This window comes from Peromyscus maniculatus, chromosome 3, assembly GCF_049852395.1.
Source record: "Peromyscus maniculatus bairdii isolate BWxNUB_F1_BW_parent chromosome 3, HU_Pman_BW_mat_3.1, whole genome shotgun sequence".
Lineage (NCBI taxonomy): Eukaryota > Metazoa > Chordata > Mammalia > Rodentia > Cricetidae > Peromyscus > Peromyscus maniculatus.
The window spans coordinates 137,229,920-137,256,990 of NC_134854.1; the positions used below are offsets into that span (position 1 = coordinate 137,229,920).

General features: G+C 49.2%; 1 protein-coding gene across 3 annotated transcripts in view; it reads right to left on the reverse strand.

Moving 5' to 3' along the window:
- The window catches only part of Tamm41 (TAM41 mitochondrial translocator assembly and maintenance homolog), a 36,562-nt gene extending 9,891 nt beyond the window's left edge, over positions 1–26,671 (reverse strand). For 2 of the 3 annotated variants that reach the window (XR_013050084.1, XM_006978518.4), the window contains exons 1-5: positions 26,418–26,671; positions 23,520–23,702; positions 20,664–20,756; positions 12,648–12,798; positions 1,304–1,449 (exon numbers count right to left, since the gene is read on the reverse strand). Coding sequence is in view for 2 of the 3 variants with exons in the window: in XM_006978518.4 (XP_006978580.3) it covers positions 1,304–1,449; positions 12,648–12,798; positions 20,664–20,756; positions 23,520–23,702; positions 26,418–26,552 (708 nt within the window). In the remaining variant the exon portion in view is untranslated. Of the gene's footprint in view, positions 1–1,303; positions 1,450–12,647; positions 12,799–20,663; positions 20,757–21,154; positions 21,396–23,519; positions 23,703–26,417 lie in introns of all 3 variants that reach the window. The other variant, XM_076567631.1, reaches the window with a different exon arrangement.
- Between the last annotated feature and the right edge of the window lie 400 nt (positions 26,672–27,071).

A 27,071-nucleotide genomic window follows, 5' to 3' on the forward strand; every position in this document is an offset into this window, starting at 1 on the left:
CTGCTGTTTGCAGCCGCCGCCACCGCAACCCCTTCCTCAGCAGCACCTTCACAAATGCTGAGATTTTAGCATCGGAGACAAGACCAGCCTCAGGGCCAGGTGAGAAGGCTCAGCAGCCTGGTGGCCCGAGTTCCACCCCCAGGATCCATGTCAAGGCAGGAAAGAACCAACTCCACAAAGTCATGTGGGGCCACACACGCATCACTTAACGGTCAGGGCCATCCTGGTCTACATAGCGAGTTCTGGGCCAGCCACGACTACATAGTGAGACCCTGTCCCAAACATTAACAACAAACAAAGAAAAGGAACAGTCTCAGGATGAACGCGTTCACTTGCCTTGCTGTTTAAGTAGGTTGGTCAGAGGTGGAGACCTGGCCTCCTGCCCTGAACTGGAAGAACTCTGAAGGGCTCTCCAGCTCCCAGCAGCCTCACAGAGCCAGATGAGGCCCTTGGGTGCAGAAGCGCCTGACCCGAGATTGGCACTAGGAGTGTTCCCATGAGCAAACGTCATGGAGGCATGTTAGAGCTGCCACTGTGGAGGACTAAGCGGAGGCAGTGAGGCTGTCACTCTCTCCCCGGCCAAAGCAGTACGAGAAAGTAGATTCACACCCCAGGAGGGAGATTAGTGCTACCTGTACACACGGAAGATGTAAGGGTGTGGTGGCCATTTTGTGTGCCTCGATTAATGTGCCGTGCTCAGCTACCCGGTCAAACACCAGTCCAGATGTCGAGGAGAATGAATATTTAGACCAGGCGAGTGTAAATCAGCTGGCCACCCTCCATCACAGTAGGGTAGGCTCAGTGAGCAGCTGAAGGATACAAGAGAAACGTCCATGGTCCCTTGAAGAAGGCAGTCTGCCTCTAGACTCAAATCTACAGCATCAACTCTTCCCTGGGTCTCCAGCCTGCTAGCCTGGCCCACAGATTGATGAACTAATAAGTGGTCTCTCTCCTACCCAACCTCCATCACCCCAATGCCATCTCTCTAGAGAGCCCCAGCAAAATAAATAAATAAATAATAATAATAATAATAAGTGTTGACGGCCCCCATCATGTCCCCAGGAAGTCTGGTCTTTACAAGAACTAAATGAATCCTAGAGGGGAGTTCCAGCCCAGGACTGTAAACCCCAGCAAGCAGAAATCCTGACCAGAGGGCTGGATGTAGCTCAGTGGTAGAATTCTTGTCTAGTACGTGTGCGGCATGGCTTCAATCACTACCAACCCGGAAACCATAAATAAGGAAGGCATACACACACACCAGCTCTTCTTCTGGGAGTGCGGAGTCAGGGCCCGCACAGCTCACCTCTAGTCGGCCTTGCTGCATTTTATATACCACCTGGGGGTCCTCCTGGAGTATGTTCTCATAGAGCTCTCGGAAGTGGGCCACGTTGGGCTTCACGATGTTCAAGACTTTGGCTTTCTCCTCGCCAATCACCATGCGAAAGTCACCTAGTTAAAACAAGTAGGAAGGTCAGTCCTGAGACGGGTTCACACCTGACCCACGAACAGCCGTGGCTCGCTGGAGCAGTGTGGCAGGATCCTCACAGAACACCTTCTCTTTTAAAATGCCCATCGTGGTACAGAAGGCATTGGACAGTTTGGGGAAAAAGAGCCTCTGAAGTCATAGAGCCCTGTACGCCAGAAGCCATCCAGTGATCCTCTCACAGAAGTCACCGGCCTGGCCGTGAGAGCTTGTTTTCCCACTAGGGAAACCCTTGGGTTGGCAAACACAGACACCCTGCCTATGACCGTCACTATGGGTTCCCAGCACCCACGTGACAGTCACAACCAACCACCTGTAACTCCAGATCTGGCACATTCAACACCATCTCTGGCCTCTAGGGTACTGCATGCACATAACACAAAGGAACACATGCAGGCAAAACACTCATTCGCATAAAATATACCTTTAAAAATTTCAAGTGGAAAGAAATGAAGGATGTAACATTTGCTACAGGATGAATTTCGGGCAAAATAATTACTCTGAAAGAAAAAGAGTAACTTCTATCTTGTTTACTTTTGACTTTCTGAGTCAGGGCCTCATATAAGCCTAGGTTGGCCTAGAACTTGCTATGTAGCCCAAGGTGGTCTTCAACTCTTGATTCTCCTGCTCTGCTGGGGTTCTAGGCACATGCCACCAGACCCACTGGAGCAACTTTTGAAGCAAATGAGAAGTGACCCCTCTGCTCCTGAGGATGACCGGCCAGTCCCAGAGGAAGCACAGTGAACTGGACTGCTTGAATGACTGCAAGAGGCTGGTGGGCTGGGGAGGGCATGTGCCCCAGGGGTGGAGCACTCCTCTGGCTGGCGCAAGGCTCCGGGTTACATCCTGGTGCTGCCAGGGAAGAACAGATAGGACTCCCAGGTGAAGTCCCATGTCCTGAAGCCCCGTCGGGCAGACAGACACCACAGCTGCTGAAGAGGGTCCTTGGGAGGACGGTGCGAGAATCTGTCACTCAAAAGAGGCACCTCTGGGGGTAAAGAGCTCTGTGGTAATTACATCAGAGCCTATATTACCTTTGCCAACTTCTTTTCTTGGAGGGAGAAGGTTTCTAAGAGGCTATGGCCTGCCATAGTGGAATTTTCTTGAGCAAACTGGTGGCTTCTGGGGGAAAAGAACATTTATGAAGCTGTCTGCAACAGGATGAGTGTGGCTCCCAGGCTCATGTTGGGGTGTAGTCTCTACTGTGAGGAAAGATGGTGGAGACTGGCTGACCGTGGCCTTTGGAGTGGCCCTGACTAGACAGGGTCCTCATGGTGGGAGTTCCCAGGACTGGATATGGTGGCCTCAGAGGAATACTGAGCAGAAGATAGTTATAAACCTGCTCTCACCCCATGTGTCATCTTGGGACACTGCCAGCAAGGTCACCAGATGAGACCCTATGACCTTGGCCAGAACTGGAAGCCTAAGCATCCTTCCTTAGTAACTGCCCAGCTTGGGGTATTATACTACCAGCAACAGAAACAGACTGAGCCAATGCCCGATGATAGCATGTACTGTAGTGAGGAGTTCGACACACTGACGTTTAAGCATCAAAGGCCCAACTTCCACTATAATATGATGGACATGCAGCTGAGGAGGCGAGCCTTAGAAAAACAGCCTTCCAAAGAGGAGGCTTTTTTTGTGGAGGCTGACCTTGGTACAGACCAAGTCTGCCTACTCAAGTCCCTAAAAGATGCCCACATTCGGGTGAACTTGCTTTTTCATTACTATTTACACAGTGAACACCAAGGGACACTGCTGAGGGTGTCAAGACATTGGTTGTCTCAATGCTGCCGTTGACATCACGATCTGCCAAAGTCCTTCCGGAAAGCAGTCAGTCGGTAGAGGCATCTCTGGAGAGGAAGCCTGAAGACGGCCGCAGTGGAGATCAGGCGGTGGTGTCTCCTGAGCAGCTGGCAAGCAGCGGTACCATCCCAATGCTTGCACCATCCCATCTACAGTGCATCTTCTCGGGCAGAGAAGACTCAACTCCCAGGGAGAATGCACAGCAACAAAAGGTGGAAGATTAGGTCACGTGCCTCGGACTTTCCAGGGTGCAAATTAACATGCTACGTGTACCATACCAGAAAAATCTGCTCGTTAGGCTGAGGGTATAGAGGCTCAGTGCCTGAGTGTTTGCCTAACACACACAGGCCCAAGTGTCAGGGTTTAGGCCTGACCCTCCCACCCCCATACAAAAGTACAAGCATTACATACGCTCTCTCATTTAGTGTCAAAGCTCTCTGAAGCAGGAGCTATTTCCATTCCAAGTTAGACAGATGAGGAGACTGGGATGCCGAGAAAATGTTCCTCGGTACCAGGGTACCCATGGCCGAGGCAACTATTTCTCTCACTTCTGCCATGTTGGTATATTTCCACATTTTAAAACGCACAGGACACACACTTGTAATCATTTATCAGGTATAAACAGAATGGTGGCCAGGTTAGTGTCCAATGTGTAACCCTCATTATGCCCATTTTATGTGTGTGGGCACATGCATAATGCATGTGGAGGCTGATTGGCTATTGTCATCTCCTCCTCTTCCTCCTCCTCCTCTTCTTTTTGTTGTTGTTGTTGTTTTTGAGACAGGGTTTCTCTGTGTAGTTTTGGTGCCTGTCCTGGATCTCGCTCTGTAGACTAGGCTGGTCTCGAACTCACAGAGATCTGCCCGGCTCTGCCTCCCGAGTGCTGGGATTAAAGGCGTGTGCCACCACCGTCGGGTGGCTATTGTTTTCAATTGCTCTCCAATTTATTTACTGAGGCAGGGTCTCTCACTGAACCTGGAGCTTGCCAATTCCAGACAGTTCAGCTTGGCAGCTCATCCTGCTAGGGAATGGTGGGGATCTCATCTTTGCTTCCCAAATGTTGGGATTACAGGCAGCTACCACAGCTGCCTGAGGATCCAAACTCTGGTCCTAACACTTGCTTGGCAAGCACTTGACCCACGGAGCCCTCTCCGCTAACTTCTTTATGCTTTTATGACAATAAGACAACAACAATAACCATCCCAGGGCTGAAAGGATGACTCAGTGGTTAAAACACAGGCTGCCTTTCCAAAAGACCTGAGTTCCATTCCCAGAACCCACATGGTGGCTCACAACCATCTGTAACACAAATCCCAGGCAATCCAACACCCTCTCTGGCCTCCAAGGGCATCACAAGCATGTGGCATGAAGATATACATGCAGGCAAACACCCATACACATAAAACATGAAAAACAAAAACAATACAAAGCAAGACAAACATTTAATATAAAACTGGACTCTCGGTTGCCAAAGGACTGAAATGTCACCAGACTCCGAGTCTAAGAAGGCACACTCTGAGTGTAAGACCAGCTTGTAAGTCATCCCTTCCCTTTCTCTAGACCCCGCAAACTCAGGTTCTTACGTCCGAGACAGTTACTTTCTACAGAGAAGGACTGCACTTGACCAACGTGTGGAAGCAAGCTAACCTAAACCCTCCCAAATCACAAAGTGTCAGTTGTGATTACAGACTTCAGCCAACACTCTGGTCTCCCAGGACAAGGACTGCGCTTGTTTGCCTCTGGCCCCTTGGCCACTTGCAAGCTGTCCGGCGCAGGCCAGGTGCCCTGACAGCCGTCTGCTGAGCTGAATTCTCCCACGGCTGTGCAGCAACAGCAGCTCAGATCGGGAGGTGAGAGGAACGGCGGGCTCCTCGCTTCTTCAGAACGGAGCGGGCAAAACAATGGGCACGGCACGAACCACACCGACGGTTCCGTTTCCCACCTTCAGAAATCCCTTTGCAACTAAACGCAGGGACCGAGAGAAACAGACTTTTTCTTTTGTGTCTCTCAGGATGGTTTTAACCCTTGGCTGCTCTACTCAGAGAGCTGCCAGGATAAACCACGGAGGGACGATTTGTCTCTGCCTTTGACAGGAGCTGAGCTCAGAGGCTTGGGAACCCGGGGTAGCTGGCCAGCTGTGATTCAGACATGCTCAGCAGGGAGGGACAGGAACACCTGCACACAGATTCTGGCTTTCAGGACAGGCAGTGCCCCGTGGTGATCTGAGTCAAGTTACTTCATCTTCCTGAGTAGAAAGATCTCAAGTTCTAGGCTAACCTGGGCTACACAATGAGGCTATACTACCTCAAAACAAACACACACTCTCCACCTGTGCTGGCTAGTTTCCTATCAACTCTACACAAGCTACAGCCATCTAAAAGGAGGGAACCTCAGTTGAGAAAAGGCCTCCATAACATCCGGCTGTAAGGCATTTTCTTAATTAGTGGTTGATGGGAAGGGTCCAGCCCACTGTGGGTGGTGCCATACCTGGACTGGCAGCTCCATAAGAAAACGGGCTGAGGAGCAAGCCAGTAAGCAGCACCCCTCCACGGCCTCTGATCAGCTCCTGCCGCCAGGTTCCTGCCCTGTTTGAGTTCCTGTCCTGATTTCCTTCAATGATGGACAGTGATGTGGAAGTGTAAGCCAAATAAACCCTTTCCTCCCCAACTTGTTTTTGGTCATGGTGTTTCATCACAGCAATAGTGACTCTAAGACACCACCTGAACAGTTTCCTTTTCAGTAAAAAGAAAATCACATTTTACGCGAGTCACAAAATGCCTCAGCTGCTTTCAGATTTCAGCTGGGGAACAGATGAACGATTGTTAAGGAACAAGTGGCACTGGTGGCAGGGAAAGGACATCGGGTGGACGAAGCCCTTGGTCTAAAGTAACAACTACTGGGTCCCTTTGCCTCTCGGAACTAACACAGTACCAACATCTCTGCAGTACAATGAGTATGTGGGTGGCTGCGAAGCACCAGAAGCCACACTGGACCCTGGAGACGCCCAGACCCTACTCCATGCAGCATGCACAGGTTTCAGTGTTTAAACTGTGGCAGTGTTTAAAGACTGCAGCTGGAACTGGATCTGCCATGGCAAAAAGAAAACACTGACTTTTCAGTTTCTGAGCTCACACACCGACAATTCATCCACTTAAGGTGCACGACTCAAAGGTTTTTAATGTCTAGGCGTAATGAAACCATCACATCAGCCTAAGAGCGTTCTGTTCTCCCCACAAAAAAACTCCATGCCATTAATAAGCACCCACCATCTCCTGTCACCCCCTACCCAAGCCTCAGGTAGAGGCTGACAGTGTCTCCACAGTTTTAACTTACTGGCTACCCAACTCAGGCCGGCCTGGAACTCACGATCCTCCTGCCAATTTCTGGGGTTACATTTGTGCCCCTCCATTCCTGCCTCTTTAAGCCCAGGAGTTTATGCCCGATAGGCAAGTGCTACCTTAACTGAGCCGCACCCCAGTCCCTCTGGTTCATGTGGACCCACCGTCTGTGGTCTCACACAACCTTAGAAAATGTGTCATGATACACCATGCTGTGTGTGTAGTCAACTCGTTTATGGAGTGAACTCTACTGTGAGGATGTACCCATTTTATCTACCCATTTCAGTAGATGACTATTGGGTTGTCTCAACTTTTAAGCTATTCATTATCAACGATGTGGTGACATTCACGGGGAAATTTTCAGGTAAGCATGTTTTCATTTATCTTGAGTTACTCACGTGGGAGTAGACTGGGGGGGGGGTCGTCACACTAACATGCTTAGTATTCTGGGAAAGTGCATTCTGTCCCACTTTACTTTCCCATCAGCAACCTGGAGGGCTCCGATTTCTCCACCTGTCTGCACTCATTCCTGCCTCCTCTCGAGGACACCGGCTTGAGGTTGAAGGCGGGATCTATCTGGCTCTGCTGGTTGTCTCCTCACGATGACGGCTGAGCACCCGTGTGCCTGCCGGAACGTCACACTTCTTCCCCAAGGACATGCCCATTCCAAGGCCTTGCCCGCTTTTAATTTGGATTATTTTTGCTGGGATTCTAAGGACACTGTTCTGAAACATCATCCCATTTCATGTGTCTTTTCACCTCCTGGGAAGACACTATTTACAGGACATTACAATTTTTAATACGGTTCTGTTTATTTATTTTTGTGATAAAGTCTCATCCCGCAGCCTGGCTGGCCTGGATCTCGCTCTGTGGACAAGGCTGGCCTCAAACTCACAGAGACTCCCTGCCTCTGCGTGCTGGGATTAAGGGCGTACTGTTTTTGTTGGTTTTCTTTTTCTTCTTTGCTGTTTCAGCTTCTGGTGTGAACTCAGCTCCTAATCCCAAGTCTCAGAGTTTTTCAGTTTTAGCTTGTATGTTAGCTCTACATCCAGGATCCAGTTTGAATTCATTTCGTATATGGTGTGACTTAGGGACCCAATTTCATTCTCCTGCAAGTGGGCACACGGTTGATTTGAACAGATGTAACTAAGGCAGTGTTTTCAGGAGGTGGCCCTGATGTCACTCTGGAAGGTTCTTCCCTAGCTGCAGAAAAGACCCTGGTCTGGCTAAGTGGCACGAGAGAGCGGGTGCAGAATGCTGAGGGGCTGCTGACAGGTATGCTTCCCCTTCACACTTCACACAAATGCAACACAGCTGAGATCCGGGAGGAGTGAAGAACCAGGCCCACCATATGGTTTAGGACAGAATCCCCCCCAAAACGGCCGTCTGCCCATCTGCAGACACGGACCGAGCACCTAGTGTGCAGGGGTCAGGCATGGCTGGCGGGCACAGGCAGGGTTCCAGTGAGTGAGTGAGTGAGTGAGAGTGTGTGAGTGTGTGTGTGTGTGTGTGTGTGTGAGTGTGTGTGTGTGTGTGTGTGTGTGTGTGTGTGTGTGTGTGTGAGAGAGAGAGAGAGAGAGAGAGAGAGAGAGAGAGAGCGCGAGAGAGAGCGCACACGCACCAAAAAGGTATTTTTTTAAATCTCATCCTAGTTGTTGGAACAAAGGCTAAAGATAAACCAAAAAATTAAGGTACATGCTGTCTCTAACCAGAACGTGAAACAGAACAAAAGCAGGGAAGGTGCTGGGGCGCCAGCACAGGTCAGAGGCCTGTACCCCGGCAGAGGGCGACCTGAGAAAACCCATGGCCACTCCTTCCCTCAAGGATCAGATTCCGGGCCCACCCTTAGCTCAGCCAGCACTCAGCAGCTACGGACCTGAGTACACAATTGTGGCTTGGACCCAGTTTGTAGTCCCAGGACTGAAAGACTCAGGCCTGGGACACAGCGATGGGGGAGGGGGGCCACCCAGGAGCCCAGGAGCTGCTGTGTGCAGCCCTGCAGCCCAGGCGGGGTCCTGTACCTCCTAACCCAGTCCACAGCACCCAGGACCCTGCCCAGGCCCTGGCAATGAAAGCCACACAGAGTGGCCCCTTTAGTGGCTCTCAGCAGAGCCCATCACTTGTGGATCCCCTCAGCTCTGGCAGGGAAAGCAGCTGTTCTCTCTTACCCAAGCACCTAACAGTCCTGTCACCCCTTAGATCTAAGGAGCAGGAAAAATGGGGCCCATCAGCCCATGATCTAAGTGCTCATCTGGTTTTGCCCAATACGTTTTATCAGCATGTATAGGACTTACGACTGACAGCCAACTCCTGCCTGGAGATATACCCAAGGTAATTAGTGCCTACTTTGCCCTCTCCTAACCTAGTAATTTATACAAACGGACCTGCTGGGATTATCAATAAAAATGATAAAGAGCTGTGTCAACCACTGACTGGAGTCAACAGCGGTGCTCCAGCCTGAGGAAGTCTACACAGCCCATAAGAACTACTGGAAGCAACAGCAGTCATTATTTGAGCATTAGCTATCAATCAGTGAGCTAGTGTAGCTTTGTATAATCACAACAGAACCGCCTTATAATATACATATTTCTATCCTACAAACAAGAAAATGGAGGGGAGACCCACAGAAAGGCTGCCCCCTACTAGATGAAGGGAATCTCAGTTCTCGAATCTGTAGATGGGCGATAACACAACGCAAAGCCGTTGTTTAATTAGTTGTCACATCTGGAATTGCTGGGGGGTTTCCTATTGCACAACAATGCATGCCATTTCCTCCCGCTGTAAGCCACAAGCTCCAGGCACACCAGACATTTCCCCCTAAACATCCCCTCGTCTGTTTCATGCACTGGTATTTTTCCTTTCTAAAGATTTATTTTGATTTTGTGTGTGTACATACATGCCTTTACCATCAAGAGGAGGGTGCTGGGCCCCAGAAGCTGGGGCTATAGGCAGTTGTGGGAACAACCTGGGGTCCTCTACAGGAGCCGTGTGAGCTAAGCTGTCCCTCTGACCCCGTACAGCAGAATTCTCTCTCCGGCTTTTGACAGTGGGATCCTGAACCGCCCGAATGCTACACTTGCCTGAAACTAGTCATTTTAATACTTTAAGCCCACATAAAAGTTCAAGGTGATCCCATTCATTAGGACTTTCTCTTCTGTCACTTCTCAGAACAACTTAAGGGCCAGGCAGCTCTCCCGACCTACTCCTTCCTTACCTGTCACTTACATGAGTGCTGCCAGCAAAGTGGCCATGGGTGTCACACAAAATGAACAGGCAGAGTGAGATTCCTGCCAATGCTGGCCCAGCTTGCCTTTGCCAAGTACTGGCAGGAACCTGTCTGATCACAGACAGGTGACCGCCCCCACCCCCCAAAAAAACATTACATTTCAAAGCTTTCAACTTGGAAGACTAAAATGGGGCAATTTAAATGCTGGAACGTTTTGAAAACTTGGGAGATTTGGGTATTTGCCAAAGGGACAGAATCTGAGCAGCTCAAGGACGCTGGGTTCTCAAGAGCCCAGAAAATCCAGGAGGAGGCAGAACCCTTCCGCACACTGCCTGAGGTGGTCCGTGGTGGGCTCTCCCCGGACAGCCGGATCCTTTACTTCCTGAAGAAAAACCAGCTGCAGGTTAGGGCGGTTTGAAGGCTCACTGTAAAAACGGGGGTTCAGGGACAGTGGTGCCCACCTGTAATACCAGGAGGTAGAGGCAGGGGGTGCTCAAGTTCAAGGCCAGCTGGTGTTATAGGAGACCTTGTCTCCAAACTATATATATATTTATTAAAAGGTCAGGACCTGGGGCTTTAGTTCAGTGTTTGAGTTTATGTGGTCGGCAGGCAGGAGGCCCTGGGCTCTATTCCTGGGGAGGGTGGTGGTGGAGAAAACAGCCCATAAATAGATGAAAACTGCTTTATAATTTGATAAACTTGAGTCAATTTTCAATACTTATAGATAACTACTCCCAGAATCCACCCAGCACGATGGTGACATTGACTTTATTGGAACAATGGAGTGGTTGCAATGCTGTGGGCCAAACCCAGAAGTCCTGCATCAGCCACAGTCAGCCAGGCACAGAGGACTTGGGCCCTTTTCTTCCCAGCAGTTTGGAGGAGGAAACTGTGCTAATGAGGGGCTGCTCTCTCCCACTCAGTGCTCCCAGGCCCGTGCCTGGGGTGTGCACCCAGACCACTCTGCCTGTGCTCTCGTGAGGGGTGGGTGCTGCCAGGTACAGGGAGAGGCCGCCAAGGCGGGGCTGAGTCCATTCCCTTTCTCCCCAGCTGCGGTTACAGCTGTGCTGTGCTGGACGAGGTTTAGGAGACGACCGGAGAACGGGGCCTCCAGAGCCCCTCAAGGCATTCCATTTCCATGAAACCTTATCTGTGCTGGGCTTCAGAGAATCAGCACACCACCGCTGTGCGTTCAGGGTTCCTTAAGTTAAATACCTTGTTTCCCAGTGTTTATTTAGGGAAGTCATTCTCAAATCTTTTTTTCTTTTTGTGGTTTTGGGGATTGAACCCAGGGTCTTGTTTGTGTGAATCAGGCACTCTGCCACTGGCTACACACTCAGACCTCAAACTGTGTGTGTGTGTGTGTGTGTGTGTGTGTGTGTGTGTGTGTGTGTGATGCGTATGGGGATGCATGGATGACAGCCTATGTGTGAAGGTCAGAGGGCAACTTCTGTGGAGTCGGTTCTCTCCTTTCTCCCTTCAGTTGATCAGAGAACAACTCACCAGAATTGGTTCTCTCACGTGGGTCTCAGATCATCAAGCTCCATGGCAGGCAGGCATCCTTACCCACCGAGTCATCTCCTGGCCACAAATAGCTTTTTTAAAGCATCATTTCTGTCAGTAAGATCTGTGTATACATGTGGTGCTGGGACTGAACCTGAGCCGAGTGCATGCCGGCGAAGCACTCTATTGTTCTCTGCACAGGAAAGCTTGCATGGAAGCTTACTGTGTTGAACAGACAACTGTAATATCCCCTTGCAGCTAGGGTGAGGCAGGGACTCTGTCCTCTCTGCCACCCTCTAGACTTCACTGGGGTGAGGGGAGGGGTGGGGGGGAAGCTTTGCCAAGACTGAGGGCCACAACTGGTCCAAAGGAAAAGCAAGTGAACACTTAGACAAATAACAGAAATGAATCAATGGAGGAGAAAGAAAAGCCTTTAGTTTAAGTTCGGGAAGAGGTGGACTTGAGGACCTGCCACACTGTCACTGGTACAGAGAGGTGCAGTGTGAACGGGCAGCTGAGGCAGCGGCTAAGTCAAGGATGGCATGGGAATGTTATGTGCACAAGCTTCATGCACACAGACGGCACACGAGCAGAGAACACTGCTGGCATGAAGAGAATCTCTTTACTCTTAGGAAACACACTGGGACATATGACCTAAAGGGGATACAATGGTACAACATAGCTCTAAATGCCTTTCTGTACGCTGTGAATATGTGTTGCTCTGATTGGTTGATAAATAAAGCTGCATTGGCCTATGGCAAGGCAGCTTAGAGGCAGGTGGGAAAATCCAAGCAGATCTATGGAAAGAAGAAAAGAGAGTGGGAGAAATGCCTAGCCTCTGCCCAAGGAGAAGCAAGATGCCAGCAGACAGGCAGTGCCATGGCCAGGTGGCAAAACACAGATTAATAGAAATGGGTTAATTTAAGATGAAAGAGCTAGCTAGTGAGAAGCCTGCCATAGGCCATGCAGTTTGTAAATAATGTTAAGCCTCTGAGTGATTATTTTATAAGCAGTGGGACCATGGGCCAGGTGGGACCAGAGAAACCTTCCAGCTACACAACATAGTTCTAACAGCCAGGTGGGGTGGGGGTGGGGCAGTACGGTGAACACCAGCGGACAGTGGTTCTCAAATGGGGACCCCTGCAGAGGCACCAGTCACCCACAAACTGGCTGGAAATACATGTGCTTGGGCCACACCCCAAATGTACTAACAGCTGCCTGGGGGTGGGGCTGGTACCATAAACTCTCTGGAGGTCTCCCTGGGGAAGGTCCGGGCACGCACCCTACAAACCTGAGTAGGAGAGCCCAGCAATCTCTATGAAGAGGTCTTCCTCAGAGAAGCTTTCAGGGAGCATGAGGCAGGCGGCAGTCACCGCGCTCTTCAGGTTCTTATCCAGGGCCGATCTAAGAACCACGTTCTCGCTCATCGACACAATCTTCACCTGGAAAAGGTGGACCATTGAGAGGTAGCACTGCAGGGGCAGGTGTTGCTGCAACACTGACTGTCCCCTCCCCTGCTGGGGGATGGGCTGTGTGGCAAATGTGTTGTTCTGATTGGTCAGTAAATAAAACACTGATTGGCCCGTGGCCCGTGGCAGTACAGGCGGGACTAACAGAGAGGAGAAAAGAAAGAAGAGGAAGGCAGAAGGAGTCACTGCCAGCTGCCGCCAGGACAAGCAGCATGTGAAGATGCCGGTAAGCCACGAGCCGCGTGGCAGTGTATAGATTTGTGGAAATGGATTAATTTAAGCTATAAGAACAGTTAGCAAGAAGCCTGCCACAGCCATACAGTTTGTAAGCAATATAAGTCTCTGTGTTTACTTGGTTGGGTCTGAGCGGCTGTGGGACTGGCAGGTGACAAAGATTTGTCCTGACTGTGGGCAAAGCAGGAAAACTCTAGCTACATCTGCCAGTCATGGAAAAGATAAGAACATATGCCCAGTGACCTGAAGCCATCAGGACTAACAAGAAGTCCCAGAGTCTCCTGTCGAATGACAGTCAGACAAAGTGTGACAAAGCAAAGGATCATGATGTCAAGGAAAATCAAAGTTAATATTCTTATTAAATATATATATATATTTATATTTCTGAGTGTTTTGCCTGCATGTAAAAACATGCAGCATGTGCATGTAGTGCCTACAGAGGCCAGAAGAGGGGGTCAGATGCCCTGCAACTGGAGCTACATGTGGTTGTGAGGCCCCAAATGGTTGGTAGGACTGGAACCCAGATCCTCTGCAAGAGCAGCCAGTGCTCTTAATCACCGAGCCCTCCCTCCAGCTTCTAATATTCTTCTTAAATGAGGAAACTCTCATCGGCTTTGGAAAAGAAAAAATGTCCTGGGAGTAATTACACTTTAAATTTTGTAATTCTTGCACTGACTGTATTTTACTTTTTACAGAATTTGCTCTCTTCCTGCCCACAGGTAACCTGGGTAGTTCATGTTATATTGCTGCTCTTCCAGGATCTGGATTCAGTTCCCAGCAATCACATCCGGGGGGCTCACCACTGCCTGTAACTCTAGCTCCAGGGGATCTGACACCCTCTTCTGGCCCCCACAGGCTGACAGTCACATAAATAAAAACAATAAAAGGAAATCTTGACAAGACACACCCTGGGGTTTGAAGCTGTCTGGAGTTAAGATGAGGTCTTTATCACCTGTGTGAGTCTAGGGCCAATTACCTTCTCAGGACTCAAGTCCAGATCCGAATCTATCCAGAGCTGCCACAAAGGTTGAGTATAATACAAGCCACGGTACCCACTGTACTACAATCACCTTGCTCAACACAAGGGCTTTCTCCTTCCAGTGCAGCAGAAGCTGCTTCCCGACTCCCTGTGCACTGTACAGCAGCCAGCCTGCTCCGAGACTCTAGGTTTAAAGTCTGTGCTATGGGTAACAGGATCTTCCAAATCCCAGCTCTGTGGCTTCCCAAAATCCTTAGCAATAAAATGGCCTCACCAACCAATCCCACAAGTTTGCTGGGATAACGGAAGGACACTGCAAACAGTCCCGGGCTGATGGAGCCTCTTCGGGTTTCTTATACCCTGAACAACTTTCTCTGGTTTTATCTTTTTAAGGGTTCGTTTTTTTCATTCTTTCTTTTCTGGGCTGGCATTAACGGCAGTTTATCATCATGTTCTAATTAGACAGGCCTAGGAGAACCCTGGAAATAAGCCAAACAGTCCCCCTTCCTTCCTTCCTTTTTTCTTTTTTAAAGACAGGCTCTCACCATGTAACCTTGGCTGGCCTGGAACTTGCTATGTAGATCAGGCTGGCTTCAAACTCAGATCCTCCTGCCTCTGCCTTCTGAGTGTTGGATTAAAGGGGTGAACCACTATGCTTGGCTCTTTGAATCTGGATAGTTTTGTTATGTAGCCCAGGCTAGCCTTGACCTTGTGGTAATACTCCACCCTGCTTGTATGTGGTGAGATCACAGGTGTGTGTTAACTGAGGTAGGGATGTTGTTAATCCTCAAGCCTCACATGCAGCAGGCGAGGCAAAGACACTTGGTTCAACACCACCTCTTCCACCCTCTTGCGGAGAACATGACGGGTCCGTAGTTAAGTCTTTCAGTACCCAGTGAGTTTAGTATCACTACATTCACCGAGTAAAAGTAAACGGTCCAGGACAGCCAAAGGCCGAGTGATGGAGCAACAGCAAACGTTAGAGCGAAGCCTGTGCTGAGAACCGAGTTCTAGTGTTTGAGTTCGCCTGGCGGAGTCAGTCGGGGAGGTACTTCTCATCTTGACAGATGGTTAAAACAGAACAACAGCATTTGTCTCCAGTGCTAAGGATAGCTCGAACCCAAGCTCTTCCACACGCACGGCACGGCCCCTCAGCTATGCCCCCTGCCCCACTTTAAAGGTCTAAAATAACGGCTGTGCTCATTCCCCAACTTTCCTTTAAACATTTTTAATTTAGAGAGAGAGAGAGTGTGTGTGCGCACGTGCGTGCACGCGCGTGTGCACAGCGCACGTGTGGATGTCAGAGGACAGCTTGCGGGAGTCAGTTCTCTCCTTCCGCCACACAGGTTCCAGGACTCAAACCTGTCCGTCACCCACGGAGCCACCCCACTGGCCTCTTACTCGATGCTCTCTCTCTCCAGCCTTGCATTCCAGCTGAAATCACGGCTCCAGGAAGGCAACCTTCATCTCACTCACCGGGACGCTGACGACAGAGTGGTTCTGCGGCCTCCGGAGGACCGACTCCCGATTTGTCCCATGATGCCTCCTGACAGCCACATTCCCATTCTCAGCCTCATCTACCAGGTCCTTCTTAACAGTGCCACCTCCTCTCTGTGTACATTTCTGTGGCTTTTACAGAAACCCAGTGGAATCAGAAGCTATTTCGGGATGTGAATAACTAAAAGATGCAGAGACATGGATAACCTTGGGCGTCTTTTCCTGGTTAACAAGATACCACTTGTTCTCTAAGAAGGCCGCTCTCCTTGCGCTGTCAGAGAGCGGTCTGCTTGCTCTTTAAGGTGAAGAGAGTGAAAATAAAAGCACCCTTACTCCAGGGGAGAATGTGTGGCTCTGGTTCTCTGACGAAAGGTGAACCAGGACCTCGTCTCCTTCCTTCCGTAGCTCTGCTATCTGTTGTCCAGGGTGAAAAGCCAGTGAAGCTTGGGGCCCTGCCAGAGAGGCCTGGGGAAAGCAGCAAGCCCTCAGATCTGTGAATAGCCGTTTGTACCTACTGGGAGTGCTCCGACCTGGACTGCAGGCGGCATTAGCAATCTGAACTGCCTGTCGGGAGGAGGGGGCGAGGCTTGAAGGGTCTTTCAAAGGGAGATTTGTGAGTACCTTTCAAGCCCAGAAAAAAGAGTCACACGAGGGACTCCAGTATAACACAGTGACAGGCAGAGACTGCTCAAAGTGCAGAGTGAACTTGTAGTCTCAAAGAACCCAGACCCTTGCAGTCCTGTGACACTCGGTCCCCACCAGAACCTCCCCATCTAAACCCCAGGGCAGGTGGCTGCTTGCTCTACCTGCTGGACTGGGGGCCCTGAGGACAGCTGATATGGGGGTCTTATATTTTTATTCCTTCAGCATGCACAGAGGAGAAACTTGGCTGCCTCAGAGTCACTAAATGAACAGCTCAATCTTTGCATTTCAAAGGTGAGAAGCCCAAAGGCTAGCTCACAGCAGGGTAGAGCCGGAACTGGGAAACCAGGTCTCCCAATTCCTAGTTCAGGCCTCTCTTACACCACTGGGATTCAGAATGTAAATCAAGGAAGCTGCAACATGGAGAAAAGCACCCAAGTGTGAACATACTAAAAAACCACTCCATTTTATGCTTTATACAGATGGACCATAGGAGTTCTCATTTTTAGTTACTTTTTATTTTCTGAGACAATGTCTCACTGTGTAACTCTGGCTGGCTTGAATGCTAGGTAGACCAGGATGGCCTGGAATCAGACAGCCACCTGTCTCTGCCTCCTGAGAGCTGGGATTAAAAGCTTGTACCACCATGCCTAGCTCCAGTAAATACTTCAAATTCCATGATCCTTTACTGGAAAAATATCTGTTGTAGGGCTTGGATGTAGCTCATGGCTGGCCTTGGGTTCCATGTCCTGCACTATGCATGGGCAAGCACACCCACCCACCTACGTTAACACATACACAGACAGCGAGTGACTTAGGGCTTAAAGCTGTCCAGGAAATAAAAATAGGTATCTTTTCAACCATGAGGCAAGCTGACAGGAAAGTAGGAAATGAAATTTTTAATTAGTTTTTTTTTTCTATTTTTGATATAGGGTCTCACTTACGTACCTCTGGCTGTCCTGGAACTTAGATACCCACCTGCCCCTGCCTCCTGAGAGTGGGGGTAAAAGCATGCACCACCTTACCCAGTGAAAGTGTAATAGAAGTTTAATTTACAGTCAGCCCTTTCTAGAAATGTCCATCTTTTCAAATCCTTTATATTTCTCTTGAACACTTAGCTTGCTAGTGGGTGAGAAATCCCTTTTCAGTTTGCAAGACTTTGGAAGCTTTTGACAATATAATTTGATGTGATGCCTTTTAAAACATAAAAGACGAGGAGTTCACACATTTCAGAATTCTTTGAGACATTTGCTCATTTTTTTGTAGAAGATGCCATCAACCTATCAGCTTTGCTCAAGCGTCACAAGTATTTGCTGCCACCTACAGGTCAAAAGTTTATCTGCGGCTCCCAATGGGGAGAGGCTGGCAGATTTAGTCCTACAGGAGAGTGTGTGTGTGTGTGTGTGTGTGTGTGTGTGGGGGGGGGGGTGTTAATGGTGCTCACTTACTGTTTTCAATGATTTATTCAAAATATTTAATTTTAATATGTATAAGTAAGTTTTGTGTCCATTTGAATACACGAACCACATGTGTGCAGTGCCCGAAGAGGCCAGAAGAATATATCAGACCTTTGCAACTACAGTTATAGACAGCTGTGGCCACATGCTTAGCTCACAAGAAGATCTAGGTCCAATCCCCAGCATAACAAATAAACACCACCAAGGGCATTTAGAATGTGTTCATTCTGTGATTCCACAGCATTTTGGTTTTTCTTTTTTCTTTTTGGAGAAACAGGGTTTCTCTATGTAGCCCTGGTTGTCCTGGAACTCAATTCTGTAGACCAGGCTGGCCTTGAACTCAGAGATCTGCCTGCCTCTGACTCCCAAGTACTGGGATTAACGGCACGCACCACTGCTCAGCTATCATTTTTGGTTTCTAAAAGCTAGTTTAAAAAACTTGCTTTAAAGGGCTGAAGAGAAGGCTCAGCAGTTGAGGGCCTAGGTTTGATTCCCAGCACCCACATGACAGCTCACAACTGTCTATAACTTAGTTCCAGGGAATCAGACGCCCTCTCCTGGCCTCTATAGGCACTGCACGCACATGGTGCACAGACACACAATTTATATAAAATAAAAAATAAATTTTGAAAAAAAAGTTTTAAAGTATTCCAGGCAAAAGTATAGCACACAGACTATTATATTTTGATTCAAGCTCTTTTTACTTGAAAATAACAGACAGCCAAGAACACTGGGAGGGAACCAGCATTTTCTGAGTGTCTACTAAATCAAACACTTTGGAATGTCCACCCACAGACAGAATGCCCTGAGGTGAGGGAGACCCAGCCATCGGTGTGGGGAATGCAGTTAGATGGGAAGCAGACACCAAAGACTAGATGTGTTAGGTTCTAAAAAGCTGTGTTCTTTCGAGCACACCCTTCTTCCAGTTTCCAAGCAGGGCAGGATTGCCATACCCATTCTACAGATGGGTTAACTGAGATTTAGAGACAAAACCCAACTGTCTAAGTTCATATGAACAGCTAACAGTGGCAGAAAAGAGTAGGACCTAAGGTTTCTTATTTTAGTCACTACTCCCCATCAAGCTACAGATTTTGCAAAAACAAAAACAAACACCCCCTCCAATAAAAAAAAAACCACCAAAATAAAAGCCCAACAACCTCATAGGTCTGAGGATGTCCCCCCAGTGGCGAAGCAGCTGCTGCTCACACTCTTGGGACTGGGTACGCTGGTGCACACCTGTAGTACCAGTTACTCTGGGGAACACAACAGGACCATGTCTCAAGGGGAAAAAAAACAAAACAAAAACCAGGAAGAAAACTTGGGACAGAAAATATGTATTTACAAACTTCCAGCTGCGGTCATTTGCTTAATGTCAGGTTTTACTAGTTATAGGGCCTTGAAGTGATTTGTCCACTAGGGTGGTTTGAAAGAAAATGGCCCCCAAAGGGAGTGGCCACTAGGAGGCATGGCCTTGTAGGAGGAAGTATGATCTTGCTGGAGGAAGTGTGTCACGGTGGGGGTGGGCTTTGAGGTCTTTTTCTCAAGCTTCACTCAGTGTGACTGTCAATTGACTTCCTGTGGCCTGAAAGGTGTAGGACTCTCAGCTCCAGAACCACATGTGCCTGCACGCTCTCCACCATGATAATGGACTGAACCTCTGAAACTGTACGTGAACCACCCCTATTAAATGTTTTCTTTGTAAGAGTTGCCACGGTCAGGGTGTCTCTTCACAGCAATGAAAACCCTGAGACATCCACAAAACAAAATTATTTCTTATGAATACTTGTGAAACAATTTCAGTATGCCTGCTGCTCATGGACATTTACAAATGTTTCTCCTGGGATAGGGATGCTGCTCAGCTGTAGGGTGCTTCAACCAGTCTGCAGCAGGCCCTGGGTTCCAATCCCAGGACACTCACATGCTCTACCTGAAGTCGAGACTATAGCACATGTAGGGAAGGCACCCCCTGTACGTGTTTACCTGAGCACATGCATGTGTAATATGCATACACCATGTGTCATACTGCTCCAAATACACAATCCTGGCCATGTGAATGAGCTGCACTACCACATTTAAAGTACAGGTTATAAGACGAGAGTTCACCTCCACCAACAAAGAGTGTTCGTTCTCTCTCTCTCTCTCTCTCTCTCTCTCTCTCTCTCTCTCTCCCTATCTCCCCCAATACATAAGTAAATAAAGAAAAAAGAAAGACACCACCCCCAGCACCTCACTGTGTTCACTAACATGACTCTGGATCTTGCTGTTTAGGATTTTGTTTTTGAAGATGTATTTATTTTATGCGCATGAGTGTTTTGGCTGCATATATATGTCTGTGCCTGGTGTCTGGGGTCAGAAGATGGCTTTGGATCCCCTGAAACTGAAGCCACAGATAGCTGTGAGTAACCATGTGGGTGCTGGGAACTGCACTTGAGTCTTCCGGAAGAGCACTGCTCTTAACCGCTGAGCCGTCTCTCCAGCTTCCTGTTTAAGCTGATTTATCTGAGTCTGACTGATTAATTCACAGCCTTTTCTGAGTAACTCAATCTCTAGTACCCCTTACTTCCTGGAGCTGGGCAGCCTTCTGGGCAGCCTGGAGCTGACCCACTGCACGGTTGGTTCCTCTGCTCATCAGCCCTGTCCTGAAGCTAAGCACATGCTCATCCAGTCTCAGGGCTGGGGAGTGTGGCTCAGTGGTGACAGCCCTGGCCCCTCTGTTCCATTCAGGAATTCCAAGGGTTTTAGGAGCTCTCTGCCAGGAGCCAGGACAAAGCCCACTATATGTCTTACACACATACCACATGTACACAGATGCATGTCTACATGCTATGCCCAAAATCTCCTCTTACAGCACAACACCCTTGAGGAATCTCTTTATACTGTGGGGTAATGAACTTCATAGAGGGTAAGAGGACCACCAACATTTCCATTTCTGGAATTTCCTATCTATGAGCTCACAAAGATCAAATCGAGGTCAAGTTCAGAGACAAGTGGCTGAGCTAGCTGTGGTGGCATGGAGGGCACAGACTCACCGGCTTTTGGAGGCGTCCAGCGATGTACAGACTGTTCCAGTTCAGGAGGTCGTCAATTAGGGTGCCAGTGGTAATGACCCCGTATTTGATAAGCTGCAAGAGAAGACATGAGCACGACAAATATCAAACCACCGGGCTGCTGCTGCCACAGGCTGACGGGGGGAAGGGGCTGAGGTCTTGTTCAGGAACAGGGTGCTCATCTTCTAAGCAACTGAAAATACCTACCCTTCAAAAACCCACATCTTGCTGGGCAGTGGTGGCACCCACCTTTAATCCCAGCACTTGGGAGACAGAGGCAAGCAGATCTCTGAGTTCGAGGCCAGCCTGGTTTACAGAGCGAGTTCCAGGACAGCCAGGACTACACAGAGAAACCCTGTCTCACAAACAAACAAACAACCCCCAAACAAACAAACAAAAAACCCAAATCAAACTAAAAAAGAAAACCCATTATCTCTATCAAAACTGCCCAGAGATTTAGTGTCAAGACTGACCTGGCTCCCAAGGTACAGGAAGTGAGGTGATCAGTATTTTAACGTATGTGACTGCTAAAGGCAGGACGGCTCTTAGACACCATCTAGTATCAGTCCTCAACGCTAGATCCTTCCAATTTCAGAAACGATGATTTAGGTAATGTTCCTCATTTGAGAAATAAGAAACTGAGTGCCAGGGGCCAGTGAAAGGGCTCAGTAGGCAAAGCTGCTTGCGGCCAATCCTGATGACTTGAGTTTGACCCTAGAACCCGTGAGATGAAAGAGAGAACTGAATCCCGCCAGTTGTCTTCTGACTGAAACACACACACACACACACACACACACACACACACACACACACACACACACTAAATCTTAAAAAGAAATTTGAGGTCCAGCCACAGTAAATGACATGTCACAGTGGCACTACACCAGCAGATTGAGAGCGTGGTCCTGCAGCTGAGCACAGCAATGCATGCCTCCTAGGTCCTGCAGCTGAGCACAGCAATGCATGCCTCCTAGGTCCTGCAGCTAGGCACAGCAATGCATGCCTCCTAGGTCCTGTAGTTGAGCATAATAACGCATGCCCACACGCCTGCTATCCCAGAGCCTAGTGGAATGCTGGATTGCTTCAACCCAGGAGTACGTTGGGACCAGCTGGATAGCAAAGTGTCTCAAATAACAGAAAACCAGAAGGGCTTAACACTTACATCCTAGAATTGCAGCCTGGGCTTCCCACATTCTTTGCATTACAAAATACTAGAAATTCTTCATCTAAAATTTTCACTGGCCTTTTCCCCACAGCGGCTTTCAGTGCTGTTGACTCTTTCAAATGGTGACAAATTGCAAATGAACATCCAAAGATGAAAACCCTCCTCTCAGTGCTAAGCACATGGAATTACAGAGGAGGCCATTTCCACAGTAATGTGTATCAACCTCCAATGTGGATTTCCTAGCTTACTCACTCTTACATTGTGTCAACAAGTATCTAAGCAGCCAAGGCTGCAAATATTTAAAAAGTAGCTAACAAATTACAATTAGAAAAAAAAGTACAGCCCTAGTGGCACACAAGCATGCGCAAACATTTGGTTACTGGAGCTTATAATATTGTTTGGAAATTATTAATCAAAGACAGGCTTGGCAGAGTACTGATTATGAAGGAAGAACCAAGCCATGTGCCGTGCATAACAAAAGGAGAGGCAGAAGGCTGTGCTGCTTCAGACAAGCGGCAGCTAAGAGGCCCCAGGGACACTGCAGGCCTGAAGTTCAGGGGCCTGTCACTAGGTAGCTGCAGGACCTTATACCGTCACTTGCGCTCTCTGAACTGAGGTTTCCTTGTCTGCATAGAGCAGGAAGGTACTCAAAAGACCAGAAAGCCCATTCATATCTGGGCATGGTGGCGCAGACCTTGAATCCCAGCACTTGGGAGACAGAGGCAGGCGGGTCTCTGAGTTCAAGTGCAGCCTGGTCTATAGTATGAGTTCCAGGACAGCCAGGGCTACACAGAGAAATCCTGTCTCAAAAAAAAAAACAAAACAAAAAACAACAAAATGATAAGAAAAAAAGAAAAGGCACAGCCTGAAGACTATGAAGACATCACTGCACAGCCCCATAATCACTGCTCTGCCAAGTTCAGACGGGTTTTCGAAGCCTTCTCCTGCCATTACACCAACTTCCTGCCCTTCACAGCCTGGTCCTTTGACCAATCGCAGGATCACTTTCTGGGGCTTGTCAAATACGCAGAATCTCAGGTTCCACTCCAGACTAACTGAATGTGGAGCTGCATTTCAACCCGATCCCTAGGAGGCTCACACTGTGAAGGTTAGACCGCCCCATGCTGGGGATCAAACCCAGGACCTAGGAAAGTGCTGTCACTAAGCTGTATCGCCAGTACCCGAAGTGCTATGTTTACGTAGGGTTCCTGACATAAGCCGATCTACTGGGGGTGGGATCCAAACATCTTACTCGCTGACACCGAGAACTGCTCCCAGCCTCTTCACTTCCTGGTAGTACCTGCTCCCCCTTCTAGATGACATCACTCTCTATCCTGCTCCTCAGTGGCCCCACTGTTTCTCCATCCGGCCCAGACAGCAGTCCTCAAAATGTGAATCCCTACCCAGGACCCACTTAGCAGTGTGGCCAACAGATTAAAACCTGAGAACTACTTGGGCAAAGGTCAGAAGGTCAAGTCCAGCCTCCGGCAGCCATTTCTTACACCCCAGTCACAGCCTGACGGATCGAGACTCTAGTTCTGTCTGTGCCTGGGTTATTAAGAAAGCAGGACGAGCTGTGACTGTTTCCTGAGGAGGTGGACACACATATTTCACCAGGGTTTTGCTGCCAAATTACAGCTCCCCAGCTAGGGCCGAGGGCTGAAGGCACTCACCTTCCCATCACACGTGACCAGTGGGTTGAAGTAGACGCCAGCACCATAGTTATTCTGCACAGAGGAGATGATCCTGGGCCCCAGGAGTTTGAGGAAGGAGTAGTGGCCCCAGTTCTTCTTCAGGTTTTTGGTGTGCCAGGCGACAGGGTCGTCTACTGTGAACACTAAGTCTAGCATGGGGTTCTGCAAAGCGGAGGAACAAGGAGGCGTTCAGCACTAACGCTTGAAGAAAACGCTAGAGAAACGACAAACTTCTAAAGCGCTGCAACATTACGTGCCGCGGTCAGAAGGCCAAGGGCTGCCATCGGGAACCTGAGCGAGTCCCACAGAGCAGTGCTACCTTGGCTTTATCCACGCGAACCATGACACTGCACTCTCGCTGTATGTCAGCACTCGTCTGCTGGACATACAGCGAGTCAGTTTACTTCCAACAGGATCCCAAAGGCAAGCATGTTATCCCAACTGTACAGAAAGGAAACGAAGGGCCGGGGAAAGCGCTCTGCACAAAGGCGTGGAGCCCAAGTGTGGCAAGGAGAGCTGGCCCAGAGGTGAAGAGCAATGGCTGCTCTTGCAGAGGACCTGAGTTCAATTCCCAGCATCCACATGGTGGCTCGTAACCATCTGTGGCTCAAGAGGACTGATGCCTTCTGACTTCCGTGGGCACAAGGCGGGCATGTGGTCCACATACATTCACATTGGTGAAATACTCAAACACATAAATAAATCTTAAAAAATCATTAAAAAAACCCCAAAACCCAGACAAACAAACAAAAAAACCCCAAGTTCTGATAAGTTTCATGGCAAAGATCTCAAGAGTCTACCACTGAAGATAGACAAATTATGCCTAAATTGACTCTATGAAGGAACATATATCAACTTCACTCAGAACCGATTGGAACAAGAGAGTAAGGAAGATTTTTCTTGGACGTGACACGTATGCATTCTCAAGAACGTAAGAAACACAGGACGGAGAAGTAACCCCGGAAGCATGGCAAAGGGTGGTCAGGTGAGAGGAAACCGCTCCCCAGAGGCTGGCGGGCCAGGCCCGCTCCAGGGCCTGCAGTTCCATGCTCACGTGTAACAAAACAGACTCCTGCGGTACTAAATGAGACCAGGGCAACTTCCCACACGACAGAATTTCCCAGAGTAGCTGAGTGGAGGGAGGAGACCACAGATGAGGAAAATCTGCTAGAGAGAAACTGAAAGGTTCCACTCAAGAAACAAAATGGAGTTATTAGCTAAGGCACTGAGTGAGTGAGAGAATACATCGGACTTCTTAGCATGAACATAGAGAATGGAAACTAAGGAAAAAGAAGGACCCTTTCTAGGAGAGAATCCTAGGTCAGCTCAAAAAAAAAAAAAAAAAAAACCAAAACAAAATAAAAAAACCCTCATTGAGTACAGGATGGCTATCAGGAGGCTAAGGAATGCTATGCATTTGCCAGGGCAACCTCAAACCATTGGTAATATTATTTAAGATTTGGAGGTAACGTGGATAGGGCACTGGTGTGTGTGTGTGTGTGTGTGTGTGTGTGTGTGTGTGTGTGTATGTGTGTGTGTGTGTGTGTGTGTGTGTGTGTGTGTGTTGTGTGTGTGTGTACAGATGCCCGAGTGCATGTGTTTACAGGGCCAGAGGATGCTGGTTGTTGCTCTCAGGGGCCATCCACTTGGTTTTTCTGAGACAGGGTTTCTCACTGGCCTGGAGTTCACCAAGCAGTCTAGGCTGGGAGCCAGGGAGCCCTGGGCACCTGTCTCTGCCTCCCTAAGGCTGGGAATACAAGTGTGCACCACAATGCCCGGCTGATGGACAATTGTCAAAAAGTAGTAATTATGATAATGCACATGCAGCCAAGTTACAGAAAACAGGGGGGAGACAGAAGAAACTCAAGCAACACCAGGAGGTGAATTTTAAGCAGACGACAGATGTGGCTGGGCGCCAAACCCAGGCTGCCCCGCTGTAATCTGTACTCTTGATTCTGCAGACCACATTAGGATGTGTACTGCTCTTCTCCCTCAACTCTGAAGAGCAGTAAGGCTCAATCCTAACCAGACGCTTCTTAAATGTGTTGAGCTGAATAAATGCACTGTCTCCTGCCCCAGCCCTTGCCCAGTCTACCAGCTTTCTTGGAGCCCAGGAATCATTTTGTCTTCTCTCCTTATCTTTAGACGTGATTTTCAAACTTGGCTGCGCATTAGAGTCACCTGAGACGTTTTTACACGCTGCTCAAGTCCAGGCCTCATCCTAGGCCAGTGAAATCAACCCGCAGACAAAACCAGTCTTTGTATTTCTAAAAAAAAAAAAAAAACCCTCTGGAAAACTCCAATGGCAAAGGCTGAAAACCCTTCAATAGGATCTGCTACTTTTCCCCACCACCTCTTTCTAACAGCTCCCGATTTAGATTTAAGTAAATAGACTATTTATCCTTCACTTATCAGCTCAGGCCAGAGAGATGTCTCAGTAGATAGTGGCACTTGCTGCCAAACCAGACAAACTGAGCTCAATCCCCCCCCAGGACCCACATGGTGCAAGGAGAGAACTAACTCCCTTAAGATGTCCTCTGACCTTCAAGTGTACGCTGGCTATGCATGTGCGCCTGCCACATAACCAGCAAGTAGGTAAACGGAAACGTTAACATACACGTTTTCCTGGGCGTGCAGGAGCCTTTAATCCCAGCACTGTGAGTTCGAGGCCAGCCTGGTCTACGTAGTGAGTTCCAGCCAGCCCCGACCTGAGAAACCCACTAGTTCAGCTCACACCGAGGCCACTTTGGTAGGATGAACATTCTATTAGTTGGCGCTTGGCGTGTCCGGGGCTCTGCGGGGACAGAAGGCACACAGGAACTGGCGAGCAGGTGCCAGGCTGAGGCTGGTCGGGGAGGCGCGGGCCTGGGGACTCACCTCCTGGTGTGCATTGGGTCCCGCCTGGCGGTACACCGCCGAGCCGTAGGCGAAGGCCAGGCTCAGGTCCTCCGGGAAGTGAGCCAGAATCCTGCGCAGGCCCACGCCCGAGCTCTGCAGCGCCTGCACCGCCATGGGCCGGCGGGCGGGCGGGCGAGCGAGGACGCCGGGAGGGTAGGGAGTGCAGCGCCTACCCCGTGTTCCCAACTCGGGGTCCCGAGGACCGCGCTTCCGCCTGGGCCCCGCCCCTCCACGCACTCGCGCTTCAGAGCGGGCGGCTGGCCGCCAGCGGGGAAGCCGGGACTCCGTCGCGCCCTCTCGCGGGCGGAGGAGCGTGGTGCAAGCCCAGTCTGGGACTGCTAACTAACCTGCTACAGAGCCTTGCAAATCCTTTGTAGCACTCAAGCCACGAACGATTTTCTAAAAAGATTTATTTATTTTTTTATTATGTATACAGCGTTCTGCCTGCATGGATGCCTGCACGCCAGAAGAGGGCAACAAATTTCATTATAGATGGTTGTGAACCACCATATGGTTGCTGGAAATTGAAATCAGGACCTCTGGAAGAGCAGCCAGAGTACTTAACCTCTGAGCCATCTCTCTAAAGCCCACCCCACCCCTTTTGTTTTTTTTCTACGAATGACTTTTAAATCA